Raw genomic sequence first — 20,718 nt, 5'->3', positions numbered from 1 at the left:
AATTGGAAGCAATTAGCAACCATGTAGTTTGGGAACTCTATTATTAGTATGTCTGCTGTAATATGCATGTCTAAGATTGCGTTATGTTTTTAAAGCAGGCAAATCATGACCCACCTGTTGAAGACAACATTTTCTTTCTATACATGACAACTTCATAGTTAATGTTGTAGCTACCTAAGGACAGTAATAAAAGTATTTTAACAGGTATTTTCATGGGCCTCAGTTGCAAGCCACTGAACAACTTCTACATGATGCAGTACTGCTACATGTAAATTATGTGATTTACTCCTATGTGCTTTGAGGTAATTGGTTGCATTTTAAAGCATATTATTTTGCATTCAAATAATTAAAATATTTAATAATAAAATAAATAATAATTAAAATATTGAAAATTTACTCTTAGAGCTGCGTGCACACTAATTTGGAATTCAGGATTACTCAATTCTGTCCTTGTCTCTGCCTGAAAGTGTTCTAGTATATTTAGGGACAAAAGAAAATTAAGTTTTTCATTCAAAGATGAAGTGTGTGTAAACAAAAAATGTGTGTTTAAAAATTCATGTTTTAAAAATACGTGAATTCAGCCCTTCATCTGAAACCTTTTGACTGTCCCTGTGAATTGCAAACCTCAACAGGGTGTGCTTCTCATAACTAGTTTGTTCTCTTTGATGTGTTGACAGCAATTTCAGCAAAAAGATTCAGAAAATTTTGGCAGCAGTGGTGGCTTACACAATTCCTAACTCTGCACTAAATGAAATAAAACTGAACAAGTACAAAGGACAGTTTAGTTTGCTGTCTCCAAAGGGCGGGAGCAGCTAAAAATGAAAATGACCCAAACTTTTGATTGAATATGATGATATGAAGGGGTCACACCAGAACAGGCAAAAAGTAGAGTTCAATTAGATTAACAAGTTTATTTTTTTTTTCAGATGTATATGATTATGAGCTATGAAATACAAAAGCAATTCCCTGTTTTTCTAAAGCTAGACTTAAAGACTTATCTTTTATGTTACTTGTTGATAGAATTTACTGGTTAGTTATTTTAATTAATTTCCTGTTTTCACGTCTAATAAGGTTCTTGGTTCTCATCAGATCAAAGACAAACTGAACAGCTTGGTGTACACTTTGCTGAAGTGTAAAAGGATTTGTTACTGTACACTATAGTCTGCTTCTTGCTAGCTACTTCAGTATCTTATTCTAGACAGGCAGTAGCATGAGAGTTTTGGATCCATATTCAGTATTTTCTAATTAATTAAGTTATATTAGACATCTTGCATACCAAAAATTCTACTGTTTGCAATGAGGATTTTTATTTATTTATTTATTTATTTATTTATTTTGACTAAATGTTACAGATGTCTATTTTGTAGAGAAATGCTTGATATTTTCTTGAAAATCTGGAAACTAAGGAGCTTTTCTGGGTTTGGTTCTTGATCTTGCACTGAAAAGTCAATATTTACAGTGGAACATACTGTTCTTAATTTGAAGAGAAAAAAATAAAAAAAAAAATACCACCTATTTACCTATTTTCTTATTAGCTCTTGTGTAAGCAAATAATAAAGGACAACGCAATATATCTTCATTTCAGGGCTTCACTGCTGGAAACACTTTAATTTGTTTGTTCTTAGAAGATCATTTAGCATACGGGAATGAAGATTTTAATGCTTGTGTTTCTGTGAAATGGTCAGCAAATTATTGGTTATGTGGGGGGAGTAAATCAGAGGGTACTGGCCATTGTAATCAATGATTTTCTGGAAAAGTAAACTAAGGATCATACCTTCGTATAAGAGTGCTCTAATTTCATTTTTAAGTTCCATGTCATTCTTTAAGAAGCTCAGTTTGATGTCCCAGATATTTTTGCTGAAGAAAAATATTTTTCCTTTAGGATCCTTGAGCTTGGCAGCACCCATGCAACACTGGAATGCTGAAGCAGATGAATGCCAGTCTATTTTTTTTTTTTTCTTAAGCTTATGGGCAGTTTTCCTATGAAATTATTGACAATACCTTTTAGGGAAAGTAAAACCTGAGGAGGGGAAGCTGTTCTGTCTGCTTAAAATTGCAGAATAGTGAAAACAAATTATAATGATGTTTGTAGGAAACTCCTTGGTGAAGGAACACTAATGAAAATGATTGTTGCAGGCACTTTTGAAAATAGATTGCCAGGGATTAGTGGCACGTCTTACCCAGGACACCATCATTTTGACTTCAGCTGTGAAGCTTGGCAAATACTGGCGGGAGCTCGCAGAGAAACTAGCCCGACTCACAAAGCAGCAAATAGAGGCTTATGAGGTACCCCACCAAGGAAAAAGTGGAGCAGTAGCTCTGGAGGTAAGGCTCTGGCGTAAAGCAGTGTATGTGCTTGCTCCTCAAATGCAGTCAATGACCTTTCTTCTTCCTTGCTATGTGTAGAAGAAACGCTTTTCCATTCTGTGTTTGTGTCAGATTTGTCACCTTTTAACTCAGGCAAGACAAACTCTGACACCACTTCCACCTCTGACCTATTATATGAACCTGACAAACCCTCTTTTAATTGCCATGCAGTTCATGTTATTTACCCTCCTTTGTAAAGCATTCTGGTTAAACAGAAGGATGACTTCTGAATAAAAAGTTGTCCTCTCAGATGTATTTTAGTGTGTACACATTTAAGAAGAAATTCAGGTACATAAATATATCTCTAGTGCTATCTGAAGGTGCTCAAAGGTACCCATGGCATCCATGCAATGTGACAGAGATGTCACAAGACTTAGGTTGGGCTTACACTTATGCTTCTCAGTTAAGGGCCAGCCTGTGCTCCTGACACATCTTTGCCTGGGCATCCAACTTGCTACCTATATTTCTCTACTTTAACACCAAAGCAATGGGATCCACTGTTGGAACTGATCCAGAACTGTGGGATCCACAGAGTTGTGTGCCAATGACTACTAGGCCTCAGACTAGGTTTTATCCTGAGCATCCTCTTTTTGAGTGTTACTGACACTCATAAATTGACCTTTCTGTTTAGCTTTTGCTTTGACTCTCCCTTTGCCTCTACTATCTATTCCCTCATTATTGCAAATAATGCACAATATCGAGCCTGAATTCCTTTTCTCTCAAATCTCAGTACCTAATGAATGGATTCAATTTCCCATTCATACCTGCACGACAACTTGGGATTAATTTTTTATTTCCATTTTCTTTCCCTGTAGCTGATTCTCCCTGTTCTCTGACAGGGAATTTTCCTTTCTGCAGTATGAATCCACTGAGTCTTTCATCTCAATTCTGTCTGCCTTATGATTGCTATCAAGAGATTTCTGCTCTGATCATGAACCTCTTACTCCCTTTAAATGCCTCTCCCCACCTCCAGTCCAATGTTTGACCATAACTCCAAGCATTTCTATATAACATTCTGCATTTCCTGCAAAATTATCATTACTGTTTGCAAACACTTCCTACTCGTATGATCTTACTTTCCTCTGAGCTATTTCATATGCTCTTGTTGTTTTTGCTTGTTTTCTTGCTTGCTTGTTTGTTTCTCCAGTTGTTATGGGTACATTACTTGTGCATGGATGCACCTTACTCCTTTTTTTTTTCCTAATAAAACTCTCAGTTCCAGCATACCCTAGTCTGCTACTCTTTTGTGAAAACAAACAAATAAACAAAAAACACCTCATTATTAGCTATGTCTGTCTGCACAGGTGTGAGTTTAAAGCATACCAGGTTTCTAGCACTAGTATCTCACATGGAGAATCAGCATCCTCACTGTCCTGTGAATTTAAGCTTTAATTTCAGTGCTTTCTACTGACCTTTGAAACTTCTCAGTGATCTAGTGAATTGAACCTCTGTACACAGAAAACAATCCTCTGCTTATAACATTACATGTATATTGTTCAGTAGGAGTGCTTATGTGGGAAGTAAAATGAATGTAGCTAATGCAGTGTAAATTCATACCTGTGTGGGCAAGCCCCCAGTGTTGTTAGAAGACTAACATTAGCCTGACTGCTTGTTTCAGACTGATTGGCGATCATTGCATTTATATAGCAGCTATAAAATAAACCCGATTAAAATCATCTTATTCTAGCCTGGAGTTTTCTAATGGAAATATTTCCTGTTGATAATAGTTGGTGCGCGAGTGGGAAACTAAGCAAAGATGAAAGAGTAATAAGTTTTGACTAATGATTGACTATTGTCTGAAAACATGAACCAATTATTTACTCATCAAGAACTATTCTACCATCAAAAGGATTGATTGGTCAAAAAATGTTTTTACTGAATATTTTACTTGGTGGGAGAAATCTTTTCTCTGATGATTGCAGAGGCAACTTGAGGTGCATACACTTGGTGCCTAGCTTTTGAAGAGCTTTTCATCAGTAAATTCCAAATCACTTTACTGAGGATGTACGTATCATTATTACCTACTCAGCAGAGGTAGAGGGAGAAGAGGGAAAGTGCAGGCATGTAGCTGAAGCAATGACTTGCCCAGCATACTTCAGTGATTTAATAGTTTGCCTAAAAATCTCCTTTGACAAAATTCAGGGATGTCAAACACAATACACTTCAGCCATTACATTAGAGTATGCAGATGTCGAGAAGGACCTACCTCAGATCTTCAGTATTAGTTATGTATGATGAGAATGTAGAATACTGCTTCCTTAATTGGTCATCACTGATGACCAATTCATAAAGCTTTTAGTTATCTATTTTCTTCTGTTGTTTTAGAGAGGGGAGGGGAAAAAAAAAAAAAAAAAAAAAAAAAAGTGCTAGAGTTGAAGAAAACAAGGTTTTTATTTTAAAGATTTCAGTTGCTTCTCTTACTGTACAGTGTCAGTCTGACCTTCAGTGTAAGTCAAAGAATAGCATCTTTTAATATTTCCTGTTTTTTCACATACTAGTGAAGATGATCAAACAGAAGGTTATACCATAATCCTTCAAATAGCCTGGTTCAACAGGAATATAAGGAAAGGAAGCAGGAGGCAGAGAAAAGCACAGCCAGCAGTAATGTATCAGGAAATCCTAGCTTCTCTTGTTGGATACCTTGTTTATCAAGCTAGAAATAGGAATAAAGAAACTTTCTGATCTCAACATAAATGCAAGCATGGTGAAATGCTTTATTTCACTAAAATAAGTTATAATATCAAGTATTTATAGTAGTACATTACAAACTTTTCTTCTTCTTCTTCTCAAAGTAACATCTGATGAAAGAATTAATCTTTTTCCATTTCTTCTCACAGGACACTAAGTGACTTTTCTTCCATCCTTTTGTAACCTTATGGTTATGAATTAAGACTGATTTGCTTAAAGTCTGCAGTAAGCATGGTTCATTTGGGATAAATAGTGATATCCTTCTCCCCTCTGGAGCTAAAATGGCAGATTTCATTCAAAGCATGGGCACTTTCATATGGTTTAAACTAAAGGCAGATACCAGACTAATCAGATTTGAGATATGCTATGGAGGAGATGAGTTGTATGAGTTTTTCCATTTGAGGATGGGGGAGAAAGGCAGCAGAAAATGAGGGAGCTGTTGACAAAAACTACAGTAGAACGAATCTTGCGATAAGTTTTTAGCCCAAATGTGGAGAAAAGCTCAGCATCATGGGCAAAGAAATTTTCTCCAGCTACTTAAATCTTCTAGAGATCAAACAAATAGAGCTCAAATCAAGGAAGCAGAGCTTTATGTTTTTTCACTTCTAAATTCACAGAATTATACTCAAAAATAACCATTTTTCTTCTGAACCATTAAAACTGCTTTTTCATTATATATATATATATATAAATAAAAGTTAAATCTTGTAGAATTAAGAGGCTTTCTGATCACATCTGTGTGCATACATACACGTGTGCATATCTGTTCATGTGTTTTTATGCATCAGTGTATTTCTTTTAAAACAGCATATGATAGTACCATTTAGGAAAGTGAAAGATTTCTTCACCTTTATGCATCATCCATGCAATTGTTAACTCAATTGCTGTTTGCAAAACCTCTATTGCCAATGAGGAGTAGGGAACTAGTCACCCAAGTTAAATTTGCAAAAGCAGCAGCTGGGAAAACAATATTTCTGTTTGTAAACAGAAGAAACTTACTCTCCACATCAGCACTTTGAAGGATGTAAATCTAGCTTGGTATCTGAATCATGCTGTCATAGCTTCATTAATATAACTTGGCAAATGACAAATTACATTTGGGAAGGATATGCTCCATATTTGTTTGGCATAAAATAATTAAACGTATTATAATTTGCAAAAAGGAACAGTGGTAACCTGTTTTTTATTTCCTTCATTTGTACCAGAACACTTTAAATTGCATGTAATTTTAAGAAGATTATTATAAAAACTTCTCATTCCACTGTTCCTGGAATGTTTTTGTTTGTTTCTGTTTTGTTTTCTTTTAATAGATGGATCCTTCTGCTGATGTTACCAGAAAATATTTTGTAAAGAAAAGAAGTATGTTTGAAAGGTCCTGACTAAGTTATACAGCAGGGGGACAGTGGGATCTTAACGAGACAAAGTGGGTCTTTAACTACCAAAAGCAAAGTGAAACTCCAAATAGGAAAACTGCTGCTGGGTGTGTGAATTGCAAAAATGATCAAGTGTTTTCCTTCTACCCCTGTGCTTTGAGTTTTACTTTCAGACACAGATATATTCTGACTTGGTGATAATCATCTGAATGAAGGATTTTTCTTTCCCTTATTTACCTCTCTGAGAATTAAAGACTTTCATTTAAATGAAGTACATAAGGTTACCAGAGTCCTTTTGTTTTTGTTTGTTTTTAAATGAATATGCCCTATGTAATAAAGCATTTCAGTGTAGCTAGGGATCAAATACATTTTTTTTTTCTTTTCTCTCTTACTTTTCCACTATTGGAGAGATTTAGCTAAATAATTAGATTTCTGCAAATAAACCTTATCATTTCTTCCTTTATTTGCAGATGATGTGGAAACCTGCATATGACTTTCTCTACACGTGGGCTGCCCATTATGGAGATAGTTACAGGGATGTCTTACAAGACCTGCAGTCAGCCTTGGATAAAATGAAAAACCCAGTAACAAAACAGTGGCGAGAGTTAACCGGAACATTGATTCTTGTGAATTGCATGGAAGTATTAAGGGCAAGTGCTTTCTCCAAAATTGAGGAAGAAGAGTAGACTACCAAGCATGGTTTTGGAAATTCTCCTGGAAACTGTACAGTTATTTGTGTTTCATCGATGGTTCCAGAACAGGGCAAAATGAAGTCTGTTTTACCTGAGGTGATGTTGAGTATAGGCCCGTTCTCAACTACAGCTACCTGAGATTAACAGAGCTTGCTAAAAACTATAAAGGAAAAGGAAATAGGAGAAGAGTGGGGGAATAAACTGGTGAAGTCAATAAAAATGGCTGGAATTCTATAGGCCACTTTCTACAAGGAACTATTTCTGATTGCACCGATTTCTAAGTGGAGATCAGTTGTAGAAACAGAACCATGCACAGGTAAGTGTAGCTGATGGGGCCTAGAAATCTAGGCACCTAGAAACATTATTTTCAGGGACATTAAAATTTGAATATTTAATAAGTTTTAATTGATGTCCAAAGCCCTCATCTATAAGACCAGTGGCTTCAGGGTAGCCTTGAAAGAACTTTAGGATTCTTTGTCCTCAACTGGGGCAAAATCCCTCTCGTCCCAAAACAGGAATTCAAGTTATTTAATATGACATACTGGCTTGGTACGTACAGAAAGGCTGTAGACAGTTAATACCATCTTCTGTTTTATCATTCTTTTCTATATTTTCTATATTTTTTTCTAAAAATAAAAAATAAAAAACAGTTAACTGGGGTGCCTTTAGATTACTTTTTTTTTTTTTTTTTTTTTATGCAGCAATTAATTCTCATTAGTCATATGCTGTAAAAAGAACCCTGCTTGGATACAAACAATAAAAATCTTGTAATTACTAGGTTTTTTTAATCAAAGTAGAAAATGCAGGTTGAATAATCACTACAGGCTAACCAGACTTATTTTTTTTTTTTTAACATAAGCTTTTAAATAGATATTTAGTTAAGTGGTAGCTCCAAAAAAAGTTAAATTCCTTTTGACTATCTTTGATCAACATATATTCAGAAGCATCAGCACATACTCATGAGAAGCAGTTGAAAAGAAAAATTGTGTTCTGTTGTCACAGTTGACAAGACAAAGCCAAATTCTTTCTGGAGTACCACAAACTAGTAGTCCAGAACCTGTGCTTCTGTTCTTAGATGGCATCTACTAAGAAGGAAGTTTTAGTGACTCTAAAAACAAATAGCACATGTAAAAAAAAAAAAAATTTCCCCTCCTCTTTCCTCCAACCTGCTTTCCTTTCTACTTTCATTAAGTTTTCCCAAAGTACGCATGGCTCAGGAGGAGCCATGAGCAAAAGAGCACTTTCCTCAGTAACAGAAGAGCTCACTCACCAAAAGACCCTTAAGTGTCAAGGCATGACCAAATTAGCATGCATGGAAGTCATTTGGCTTCAGTGGACTTGCTCCTGATTTGCAACAGCATGAGGGATTCAGAACATAATTTTCTGCTGATCAATGAAACCTGGAGAACAAAGATGAAGATTATCAGAGATTTTTGTTGTTTCAGGTGCTAGTACCTATTTTATACTATGTCCTTTGTAGTTTTAAAAAGTGCTGCAAAGTAAATATAAAACAACATTCTCTTGTTATCTTGTGCTCCTGTGCAGACACAAGCTGTTCTCTCCTGCTTGCAGTAATGAAGCTCCCCAAAGGGGAGAAAGTATCTGTTGGCTTCCTCTGTCATGTAGCTGAGTAAGGAAAAGGTACATACTGGCTCCCTTTAAAGTAGTCTTCTTTAAAGGTAAAATGCTAAATTGAAATATTAAAGCTATATATTAAAAAAAAATAATTAAAAAAAAAAAAAATGAATTCTTTAAAATAACACTTACAACAGGGACTTTTTTTTTTTTTTTTTTTGTAGATTTCCCAGATTTAGTCTTTAGGCTTGCTTCTTTCATTGCTGTGAAACAACAGCAAAATTGTTTTTGCCCAGAACAAGAGTTGAATTTGGCCTGGTAGCTTTAGCAAATATTGACTTAGTGAGTCAGTGTTCTCCTTAGCTTGCAGTATTATGCAACTGGTCTTGCAAGTATATTTCTTTAAAAGGGAATTTATATCTGTCCATAGTCGTGCTGTACTCCAGGGTCTGTACTGTAGGATTTTGTTGCTAATTGCTCTCCCCATTTCTGCTTTAAGTTTCTGCTCATATGAATGAAATGTGCACTCGTGCAATATTCTGTTTACTTTAGCAGCCCACACTGGATACATTTAAAAAAAAAAAAAAAAAAAAAAAGGTATTAAAACCCCATATTTTATTTAGTGCTCTAGTATTCAAAACCACAAAATGCCAGCTGAGAGTGGAAGCAGCTGCACTCAGCAGCAGCACACAGCAAGGAGCACATGGCTTTGGTAAACACACTCTGTTCTTGACCTTTTCTCCTTTCCTCCCACCCTGTCAAGAGAGAACAGCTTTCCCATGAGCCTGCACACATACCTTCTTGGGTTTCTGCAAAGCAGGGTGAGATTAACAACTCTTTGAGAGGAGACAAGGAAAAATACCCTGGTCTCCACCTTAAATGACCCTCTGCTTTCAGTTTCCATTCAATTTTCCCTTATGTGTGTAGGCTTACAAGACCCTTCCACTCACTATCCTAACATCTGTATAAGTGCTTTTCTTAAACAAACAGGTGAAAAAATGTGTGAGCACCCAATAATTTTATGATTTCACCTAACCATAAAAACTGGAAAAATGATTCCTGCAGCTCTATCTGTCCTTGGATGGGGCAGACATGCTCCACAGTGGGTAGCTGTAAATCTAGCTGCTACTTGCACTAGAAATGATGTTTTTTTCAGTGAAACTGGAAGACACTCCTGTTATCGTAGTGCAGAGGCAACTAAGCTCTGTGCCATTCCATGGCATGGTGTGGTGGCATATGTCTAAATTAACAGATGTCAAGAAGGGAGAGAAAAAGCAAATTATTCCCCCAAAGTAGTTCTAGTCCTTCATCTGGGTTTATGGAAGGACTCGGTTCCATAGGTTTCACTTGATTTTCTTTTGGAAAGCAGAGGTTTAGGGAGAGCAAAGAAAGTTTCTTTTAAAATACAATCAAAGGGCTACTCCTCAAGACAGTCTCTGGGTTGAGGGATGGGTAGTGGCATTATTGACTTCTCCAGGGAAGAAAAAGGGCCACCCTTTTCCTGCCAAGGGCAGAGAAATGCAAAGGGCTGTGGGCAAGTGTCATTTTTAAGTCACTTTTTGTGAAAATGACTGATTTTTCACAAATTCTTCCTGTTAACCTAAGCTGTGTGAAAAGCAAACACTATGCCGCTCCAAAGCAGCAACTTTTTTTTTTTTTTTCAATCAAGCCAACAAATGCAGATCAATCTAAACAATAAAGGCTATTCTTAAGTATAAATATATATCAAAAGGCATTCTGCACAGTAACAGGAGAGAGCATCCTGTCTGTTAAAGTTGTCACAGAAGTTCTAGAACAATTGTAGGTCTGTAAAGAAGATGTTAGCCTAGAGTGGGTGCTGACTCTTGTTCCTGATGGTTCTCCTGCTGTCAGTAAATGTCTAAAGACAGTATGAATTGGGATGTAGTCTTTAAAATAACCTTGTGATTTTTCTTAGTACAGAAAGTGCTTTTTTGTATGTGTTGCCAATGTATATATGTTATCTATTTTTTTTTTTTTTTAATAACAGTATATATTTTTAAAAAAATAAACAAGGGGAAATTATATTGTCCACTGAAATCTTGCATGGGTTTTATTTTGCTTTTGTAAGTCAAAAAAAAAAGAGGAAGATTTCCACAGAGTAAAAGATCACAGTTGGATTAATACCAGGGAATTGAATAATACCTATATGCATATTTTCCTTAATTTAAAAATTCTGTTTTAAAAACATGGATAGACACTCCTTTTAGCCTGTTCATAAGCAAAAATAACTTGCTTTTACCACCTCCTGAGGCAGCAGAATGAACCCACTACTGAGAACAGGGCTGTCTGCGGAGCTTGCTGGGGTGGTCTTCTCACAGGGATGTGCCCCTTCTCCTTTTTGTGGCAGAATCATGTAGGCATGTTTGGAAAGGTGAACCTTTGTTTGGAAAGGTCAGTCAATACTAGCAGGAGCTTCTGAACCTTTTGGAGAAAGTAATAATACTGCTGATTGTTTTTAATTATATTTGTATTTCAGTTCTCTCAACTCAAATTGCTACTTGATACCCTTTCAGAACAACTTGTCCAGGAATACAGCCTATACCTTCAATCCTAAATTAATGATCTGGATTTTAATTTAAAACTAAGTAGCAGGAATTACTATTCCAACTGGAAGGTGTATTTACATATTCAGACTAAATCTCAGGTTTTAAAATGTAAATGAACTGGCCTGCGAGGAATAAGGTTGGAAGTACAATAGTCCCAAGAGACCCAGCAAAGACAAGTGCATTCAGCTCCATTCCAAATTCCAGCATTTTAAACATTACATTTGTGGTAAATTCAGAACAAGATCTAAAATGCAGCCTTGGCAAATGCAATACACTGAGAATAAGGAAAATCAGGACTGACTGGGAGGAAGTGAATAAGCAATGACTATTCAGTATGTCTTGTAACAACAAAGTTATCAGGCAATGGATTTAGAAATAAGTTGAAGTAGCTTTTCACGCAGTGAGGAACTGTGGAATGAGTTGTTATGGGATGTTTTTGAAGGCAATAGCATAAATGGGTGCAAAAGACAGTCAGATTTATCAAAAAATGTGATGGCCTGTGTACAGCCACCAGCTGAGTACAATGCAGAGTCAGATACCAGGAATGCAGCAGGGACAAACATATCCCACACCTGCTTGGTTTCTTACACTGCCCTGGAGGTTGCAGGGATGGACCAGGCAGGCACCTGTTCCCAAGCTGACCCTCCTGGTGCTCTCATTAGAATCCTCACATCCCAGCAGGCTCTTTGACACCTCCCTTGTGCCCCCACCCACGAGATAGCTTGTGAATTTACTCTGCAATGACCATGGCCTCTTACCTGGTCCATGGTTTCAAGTGCCAAGAGCTGCTGGTTGGGATGAGTTGTCATCCTCTGGCCTGGATGCTGAAGTCTAGGTAAGGAAATGGCACCCCAGTCAAACTTTTTCCATGGACTTTATTATCTCTCAGGATCCAGCACAGCCCTATGTCATCCATCAGTGTGGAAAACATGAAAGGAACAAAGGATGCAGGGTGGGTGGGAAGGAGTGACATATTGTAAAGGAAATCTTACACAAGAAAGCTCATGTCATAATTCTACTCACAAAAAAGAAATGTTATTATTAGAATCTGAAACCATTTCATATAATGCCACCTTCTATTCTTCTTACAAAAGCCTTTATTGTTATTAATAAAGGAGTTTTAAAAAAACAAAACAAAACAAACACACACACAAAAGTAACACAAAACAGCTAATGGATGGTTTAATAATACTCCTTATAAAACTAATTGTGTGTAACTGAAAAGCGGTCCTTGGGGTCCCATTTGCAGGAGGGTTAAATAGGATTATCAAATCTAAAATAAAATAAATAAATAATTTAAAACAAAACAAACAAACAAACAAAAAAAAAAAAAACACAAAAAAACAACAACAACAACAACAAAAAAAAACGCCAGAGCCCAAAAGCTCCAGCAAGAAGACGTCACAAAACAAGAGGGAGGCTGGGACATCTTGATGAATAAATTACAAAGCTTAGTCATGGTGTCAGGGGATTATCTCATAGAAATGGAAATCTGAATTAGCTCCATGTGCCTGCAAGCATCAGTAAGGTTTTAGGTCAGAAGGCCCATTTTCATACATATGGACACATGACTGGAGACCTTTAGCTGGCAAGATGACTTCAGAGGCTGTCTGCATATGCTGCAAGCTAGGTTATCAAACTGATATCAAACTACTGTAGAGAAACTAAATGGACCTTGTCCTTTCATCATTTTTGTTTGCCTCTAAAAGGCAAACTACTCCATTAAAGCAAGAGAGCTGGTGCAGCTGAGACGAGGAGAGTGATATGTGAGAGCTGTTTCTGTGCATACTTTCCACTGCAGGTTTTGGTTAGATGTGCTCATATCAGTGCCTTGTTTACAGAGACCCCTTTGTGCCCCATGCTTCCAGCCTGCTTTCCCATGCCTGCCAATCCCTCTAAAACCTCTTGTCCCTCTCCCTGGCGGTGCCCTCCCCTTCCTCTTGCCCTGGCTAGCAGTCATTCAGCACAAACTCTCACCCCACCTCTGTCTCCCTCCCTTGCACACAGCCCTGGGTCCCTGTCTTCCCTGAGATCCCAACCCTCTGACTGCAACCCTCTGCACCTTCGCCCTCCCCCAGAGCTTCTCCTAAGCTTGACCCACCTCTGTCAGCTTCTGTCCAGCTTGACTGCCCCCCTGCCCACTGCCTTACAGCCCTGTAGGTCCTTCCTGGGTTTTTACAAACCCTGTCATCACCCCTTCCCACTCTGACCAACCGCATGCAATGCTCTGATGTGAGCACCACAGCAGCTGAGCCCAGCCCTTTGCTTGGCTCTTTGCTCAGGGAGAAAGGCCAGGATCTGGCCCCTGATGAGGTTGAAAACAACCTGGATGCAGGCTGAACCAGCCAAAAAAAAATCTGCCCACGCATAACTTTGAGGGCAGGAAAGAAGAACTTATCCAGATGAAAATTAAAAGAAAACACAGACATGTGATAGTCCTGTCTTTTATAGACAGAAGCCAAACATGCAGGATGATTTTTGACCCTGGACAAAAGACACGTTCTCACAGGTTCCAGATTTCCTGCTATTTTATACATTTTTAAATGAATTAGGCAAGGAAATTTAGGAACTGCACAGCAGTTAAGGTTAGTCAACTGTTTTTAACAGTGCCTTTACCTCACATGGCTTTTGTTCTTTTGAAAGACTTCAGAAGTAGGATTATGCTTTGGAGATTTGGTTGCATAAAGGTAAGCACTGCTGGCACAGAAACTCAACACGCTGGAGTTTAAGAATGATATTGATGGAACTTACACGTGACTATTGTAATCGTACTGAAATTCGTGTCATGTTACTTCAGTAGGGAAAGAAATGTGACAAAATACAGGGTGTGGAAGATACTGTAATTAAAACCACCGGAAGATATTAACAGCCAATCAACACATTTCAAGCCCCCTTCACAGCTTATTGGTGTCTGCTCTAAAGTGTGTCTGGAGAGGAGGGTAAGGAAAAAAAGGAGAGGGGAGGAGAAAAGGAATTGTTATTATTACTTGAATGATTCTTATTATTATCTGTTTGTACTACATCAATGGCTTGTTTAACATTGAAGATCTATTGTACAATGATTTGAGATAATATGGAAAGTGAGGAAAAAGCACAAGCAAAGTGAAGGCAGAAAAAAATTTTTGAAGGTCACCCAAAGGATATATCCATTCCAAATCCAGTTCAGGCCTCATCCATTGGGCATTCCTGTCTTTATATTTTCCTGGATTATTGTTAGTTTGTGTGTTTGCTAAGAGATATGGTTAATAAGGCTCAGGTTGAATATTATCAAAAGGTTCTTCACTGAGAAGAGGGTGGTCAGGCACTGAACAGGTCCCCAGGGAAGTGATTATGACACCAAGCTGCCAGAGTGCATGAAACATTTGGACAACACTCTCAGACACATGGTCCAATTTTTGGGTGGGCTCCTGTGAGGGGTTAGTGACACCCTAGCACCATGTGCAGATGCCTTGGGGGCCTTTAGGACAGAGGAACTAGCCTGCATTGTAACTGTAGGACATAAAATGTGATGAGTTAACATTAACTGTGTAAGAGATGTTTTTATTCACTTACCCGTGGACCTCTGAGACAGGATGTTTTTGTAGAAATCCAAACTGCTGTAATTCTTTTATTTCGGCCTTGGAAATGTACATATGGCCAATAAAAATAAAAGCTTGGAAATATCTTTAGCAGACAAAGGCATTGATAGAGAGTCTGTCTTTCTGTGTCAGACCCAACTGTAAGTAGGACCAGAGATTCTGTAGCACCCAGTCTACAAGTAAGAAAAAAATATATATTGTATTATTTCTCAATTTTCAAATTTTCAATTAAATAATTGCAGAGACTTTAAGTAATGTCAGATGTATATCTGGAATGTTCAGTAACAAGACTTTTGACAAGATTTTATTAATTGAAATTGAAATTGATTTTATTAATTGAAATATTATTTCTTATTTCACTATATATATATTATATTGGATTATATTGGATATTATTATATATTGGATGTATATTTTATATATCCAATAATATTATGTATAATATATTATAAAAATATAATACATATAATATACATTATATATAATACATATAATATATATTATATTTATATTATAATATTGTATTATAACATATATGATATGTAATTATATTATATAATTCTATATATGTATAACATTATATATTATATTGGATATATTATATATATATATATTGAATCATTACCAATGTGGACAGCTTTCTAATAAATATAATTTTCAGGTGAGCTGTCTCAAACAGTGTGGTTCTTTCACTGAATATAGGAAAATAACTTCTTAGTCTAGTTAATCTAAATGATGAAATCTTGAATTGGGCTCACCTACAAACTTCCAAATAGGGTACAGGCCTTGCATACAGTTTTTTCCCTCAATTCCAATTATTTTTGTCCTCAGGGATACCCATTAACTTAGAATAGTGTTGCTAGCCCTTTCTCTTTCTCATTAATGCAGTTGAGACTCATTAAAATTGTGTATAAGCTGAGGATAGTATGGTCTTTCATTATGTGTAGCAATAATAACTTTCACTGGACCTATTAAAATATCTCACTTATATAGGCACATTTACCCGGTTTCTGCAAGTTTTATTCATTATATTACACTTTTAAGAGCGTAGTCTTGCAAATGCTAGCAAAATATACCCGCTCCCCCAAAAAGCTACAGTTTCCCTGTTCTTACATATACTAGATAGATGTCATAAAACATTTTTTTTTTAATTTCTTTCTCTTATTTTTTAGAAAAGGAACTTATAATTCCAAATTTCTTCTCCTCTTCATCTTTTCGCTCCTTTTCCATACACCAGAAGGACACAGGATTTTGTACTCAGTACACAGGAACATTCTTGTGGGAGGTACTTGTTGAAATACTGGCAGCACATGACTGAGATCATGAGGCCAAAAGTGCTTACACAAATCCTAAGAGGAAACCAGGATAGTACAGAGTAACATGCAGAGAAACAGGCAGAGGTTAGTTATAGACTTCCTGTATGATGTTATTAGTTACGGACAACCAGAATTTTGCAAAACAACTTGACTTAAATGGAAATAAACAGTAATGTCAACCATTGTCTCAAATCACAGACTAATAAAAAACAGGGTGACTCTTCATCATTCTAGAGTTATTTCATTTTCCTGTATTTCATTTAGTGAAGGATGCCTCACAGTTTCCATGCATGAATGCAATAATAAAAAAACATGGATTCTTTGTTTGTCTCATATATACTTCTGGAAAATATTCCTCTGTGGCTAGCACTCCCCCCAAGAAAATCATCAATTTCTCAGCACAATATGGCAATCAAAATCAAGCTTGCATAATCTTTCCCGTGATCCTATTTGTAATTAGCTTAATTTATGCAGGAGAGGCACAGAGGAAAATTTAAAAGGTTTAAATACCTACAAAGTACCTACAGGCATTAAAGTGATGGCATCCAAAATCTGTCTTCAAACTTATCTCCTTTTTTTCTATCCCAATTGTTCTAATTCATTTTTTATTTTTTATTTTTTAACAGGTTTAGTGGTTCTCCCTTCTCTGTCACATTAACATTAATTACTTATTATCATTAATTTAAAGTCATGTCCTTGTTCTTTATTATTCTTTTATCACAACTTCACCTTCTCCCACCTCTTTGCACACATCTTTAGTATTGATGTAAACAGTGAAAAAGCTGTACTGTGAAAATCTGTCTGATGCTGATAGGACCAAATTGAAGGTCAGGAGGTAATTTAGACCAATATATTTAAACAGATTTATTGCTATGCTGTTTTGTAGCAACTGATCCAGAAACATGCAGCATCAGTACTCTGTTATGCTAGGCATTGAGTAAATTTGAAGCAAAAAGCAGTTGTTAAGAACTCTTTAAAGCAACTACAGAATTCAACTATAAAGAGCACAGAGATTTTTTGTTTATACAGAAAAGTCATAGACATCCAGTAATTTACAACCATTGTAGTCTCTCTGAACATAGCTTTTAATACCATTAGCCACCTGATTCAGCAACAGCAGTTTGAGTACCATGGACATAGTTCACTTGGACACAGACATGAATAATCATGATCCATTGCATAGGACAAGTCAAGGTGATTGGCTTGAAGCAAAGAACAGAAACTCATGCGTTCTAGTGCAGTCATTGCCCTACTCATTCTTCACATTAACTCTGCCTATGCTGTTGAACATACAATGGTCAATCTTTTCCTAATTTGAGGGTCCAGACTGACCTTTCTACCTTGTTTTGAGCACTCTCAGTCTGTCTGCTCCCATTACTCACTTATCAGAACTCACATAACTGTCAGTATAAATTACCAGAAACAGCAAATGCAAACTCTTTCCAGAACTGTCTATTTCACTAAATCCTGTGAGCTACTTCTGCAGGAGACCCGGAGGCCATGCACGCATCCCACTACAGTGGTACACATTGACATGCTTTCATGGTCACCACCTTTTACTGGAACATACTTGTTTCTGACAACTGTGACAGGAGATCTTTTACTGGCCCATGCAGCTAAAATAGTGCTCTCACTTTATAGATTCTTTGGGGGCTATGCTGCAGATCCAGGGTGCTTCAGCACAGAGACTTGCCATACTGCTATCTAAGGAATGCCCTGCTCCTATTTATATATCACAAAGTCACACTTCAATCAAGGCAAGTCAAAGTAAAATAAAATGAGGGCATGCCTTCATATATCTCCAAACTGGGTAACACAGTTGCACATATTTAAACAAAGCAGCCAACTAGACATATGGCTTTGGTTGTCTTTCTTTCTTTCTTTCTTTCTTTCTTTCTTTCTTTCTTTCTTTCTTTCTTTCTTTCTTTCTTTCTTTCTTTCTTTCTTTCTTTCTTTCTTTCTTTCTTTCTTTCTTTCTTTCTTTCTTTCTTTCTTTCCTTTTTTTCTTCTTTCTTCTTTCTTCTTTCTTCTTTCTTCTTTCTTCTTTTATTTATTTATTTATTTTTCTATTCAACACCACCTCATGGATGTATGGTCCTTCCCTCTCCTTTGCAATTCTCAGACTAAAATCTGAAATTTGCTAACCTGAAAGAAAGCCAGTCACTCATTTTCCTAGATTAGTTTCCTACTGATTCAGTGAGTTGAACAGACTGACTTCAGTGTCAAAGCATAGCTCAGCTGTCTTGTGAAATCCCACCTTGAATCTGTTTCTTTTTTGCCACTTTCAATTCATATAAGCATGGTGTCATTTTCTTAGAGAAAATGGTGAGGGAAAAGAGAAAAAGAAAAGGGTTTAGGGTTAACAACAATCTCTCTCTTTCTCTCTCTCCTTTTTTTTTTTTTTTTTTTTTTTTTGAGGGTAGAGCAACACATGCTAGCACAGATATTGTGGCCATAGGTACTCAACTAGAAAACCTTGACTTTACTGCCTACAGCTAAGCATCTTGCCACTGCTACAGGGCTTGTCTTCTGCCCAGCCAAAACAGGAGAAAAAACACTACATGGGCATCTCAACACTGCAGCACTCAAAGCACACTGAATAGAGAAAGTTAAGGAAAGAGCCACAACCTTCCTAGGACAGTATCATCAATTCATGGCTGATTCATTCTGTACCAGAGGCTATGTTCAGAATTTTCCACTTACACTTTCTGTCTGTAAAACAGATATAAAATTTTGTTTATCAGACTCAATTAGATAGTAATCATATGTCAGATGCAGAGCTGACATGTATCAGCTCAGCTTCACTGACCCCAACATGCACAAAGGCTCGGGTCCAATGTCTTTGAAGTGGCTATATATGTAAATACATACAAATATTATAACTTAAAACAAACTAACAAAACCCCATACTATCACAATAATTTTTAAAGTCTTATTCCAAGTGTACTTTGATTTTACATCCAGTGGCTAAAAAGAGCAAGTCACTCCACCTGTTGTCCAAGCCAGAAGCAGGCTCTGCATCTCCCTGAACCTGTGAAGATTGCCATTGGAATTTTATTACAAAAACCATCATGTATTTGGAGACACATTATGAATGGTTTGTTGGTTTTGCTAAGCTGCTTTTATATGGTTAGCCTCTTCTGGGACATATATATCTATGACACAGTCTAGGTAACTAACTGCAAAATGTCCATTTGATGTCAACAGCAGAATGCCAAGAGCAGAGTGAACTGCATACAATTTAAAAACAATGCACCTGGGGGCAAAGGACACTAATTATTTTTCAATAATATTTTATTTGTTTGGCCATGAGCTCTTTTCTAAATATTTGCTGATCACAAACTTTACCTGCTTGATCCCACCACTGGAATCTTTTCCAAACCTCTTAATTTTGTATTGTAAAATTAGCTGAAAATATTTAAAATGGTAATGAAGAAATACTGAGTTTTACTCAACTGCCTGAAATATGTCATAAATCATTCTCATGAAGGATAAAACAGAGTACAGTGCAGACTGTGAACAGAAAGTATTGGCATCACTTGTGCTCTTAATATCTGGGTCTCATGTTAAGTCTCCTGTATACATCCAGATTATATCTTGGATGTTCACCATCTTTAGATACTTCATTTATTCTTTGAAATGGCATTTGCAAAGCACTGAATGAAAAGAAGAAATGCTTCTCTCCCTCTTCAAACAGGTGTTGTGACAAAGAAGTCCTGAGAAAAATAGAAATTCAGAGATGTCCATTTTGTCTTAATTTTAAGATCTTGTTTTAGGAAAGGGTATCACACCCTTACGGACTTTGAATTACAGTGTTTTTTTTTTTTTTGAATTTACAGTTTTACAGCATAACAAACCATAATAGTAAGTGTTGTTCATTCTTAAGTCAAGTCAGCTGAAGGATGCCTAGCTCTGCACACAGCCATATGGCCCCTGGTAAAACATTCCAGCCTAATTGAAATGGAAAGCAAGAGAGAACATATTGTTTGTATAGTCTTTATTCTAAGTAGAGATGTAAACTTGTTTAGATGGAGATGAGAAATTTTCTAAGCACTGAGGGATATGTTATGTTGTCACTATGCCAAATGACCTCTCTATTCATGGTTCATATCAGCAAGGAATTTGACTCTATTAGGCACATATCTTTTTCCTTCTTTTAATAAAAACTGCAAGTGAGAAAAGTCAAAAGACTGAGCCATATTCCTTCTCTTAGTTAGCTAACTAAGTTAGCTAACTAACTTACTGTTTGCTAGTATTAACTGAACAGCAGAGCTACCAAATATTACAAGCTCCTATTAGTATTTTATGCTGAGAGACTACTTACTGTCTACTTTTAGTTTTTCACTGTAAAACTTTTGAGACACCTAAACCTCTGCCTGCATCATAATAACTGCCTTCAGTTTTAAACCTTTCGGCCACCTCCTTCTAAGTTCTCAGTAGCTGCTCAACCCTTTAGGGTTTGCCATATTAAATGTGTCTCCATTACTAATGTATTGCTGACAAGAAATCTGCTTTGTCCTATAAACAAAACAGATGCAGCAGCCTGCATCTCCAAAGTGTCA

At 36.6% G+C, this 20,718-nt stretch overlaps 1 protein-coding gene across 5 annotated transcripts in view; it reads left to right on the top strand.

Moving 5' to 3' along the window:
* Positions 1-20,718, top strand: part of MACC1 (MET transcriptional regulator MACC1) — a 151,030-nt gene that overhangs the window by 28,520 nt on the left and 101,792 nt on the right. For 4 of the 5 annotated variants that reach the window (XR_014316950.1, XR_014316951.1, XR_014316952.1 and 1 more), the window contains exons 4-5: positions 2,137-2,325; positions 6,899-7,436. Coding sequence is in view for 1 of the 5 variants with exons in the window: in XM_082753895.1 (XP_082610021.1) it covers positions 2,137-2,325; positions 6,899-7,114 (405 nt within the window). In the remaining 4 variants the exon portion in view is untranslated. Of the gene's footprint in view, positions 1-2,136; positions 2,326-6,898; positions 10,709-20,718 lie in introns of those variants that run through there. The other variant, XM_082753895.1, reaches the window with a different exon arrangement.

The sequence above is a fragment of the Aythya marila genome (assembly GCF_965140915.1).
Source record: "Aythya marila genome assembly, chromosome: 2".
In the NCBI taxonomy this organism is placed as follows: Eukaryota; Metazoa; Chordata; class Aves; order Anseriformes; family Anatidae; genus Aythya; species Aythya marila.
This window is presented reverse-complemented; position numbering and strand designations above follow the sequence as displayed.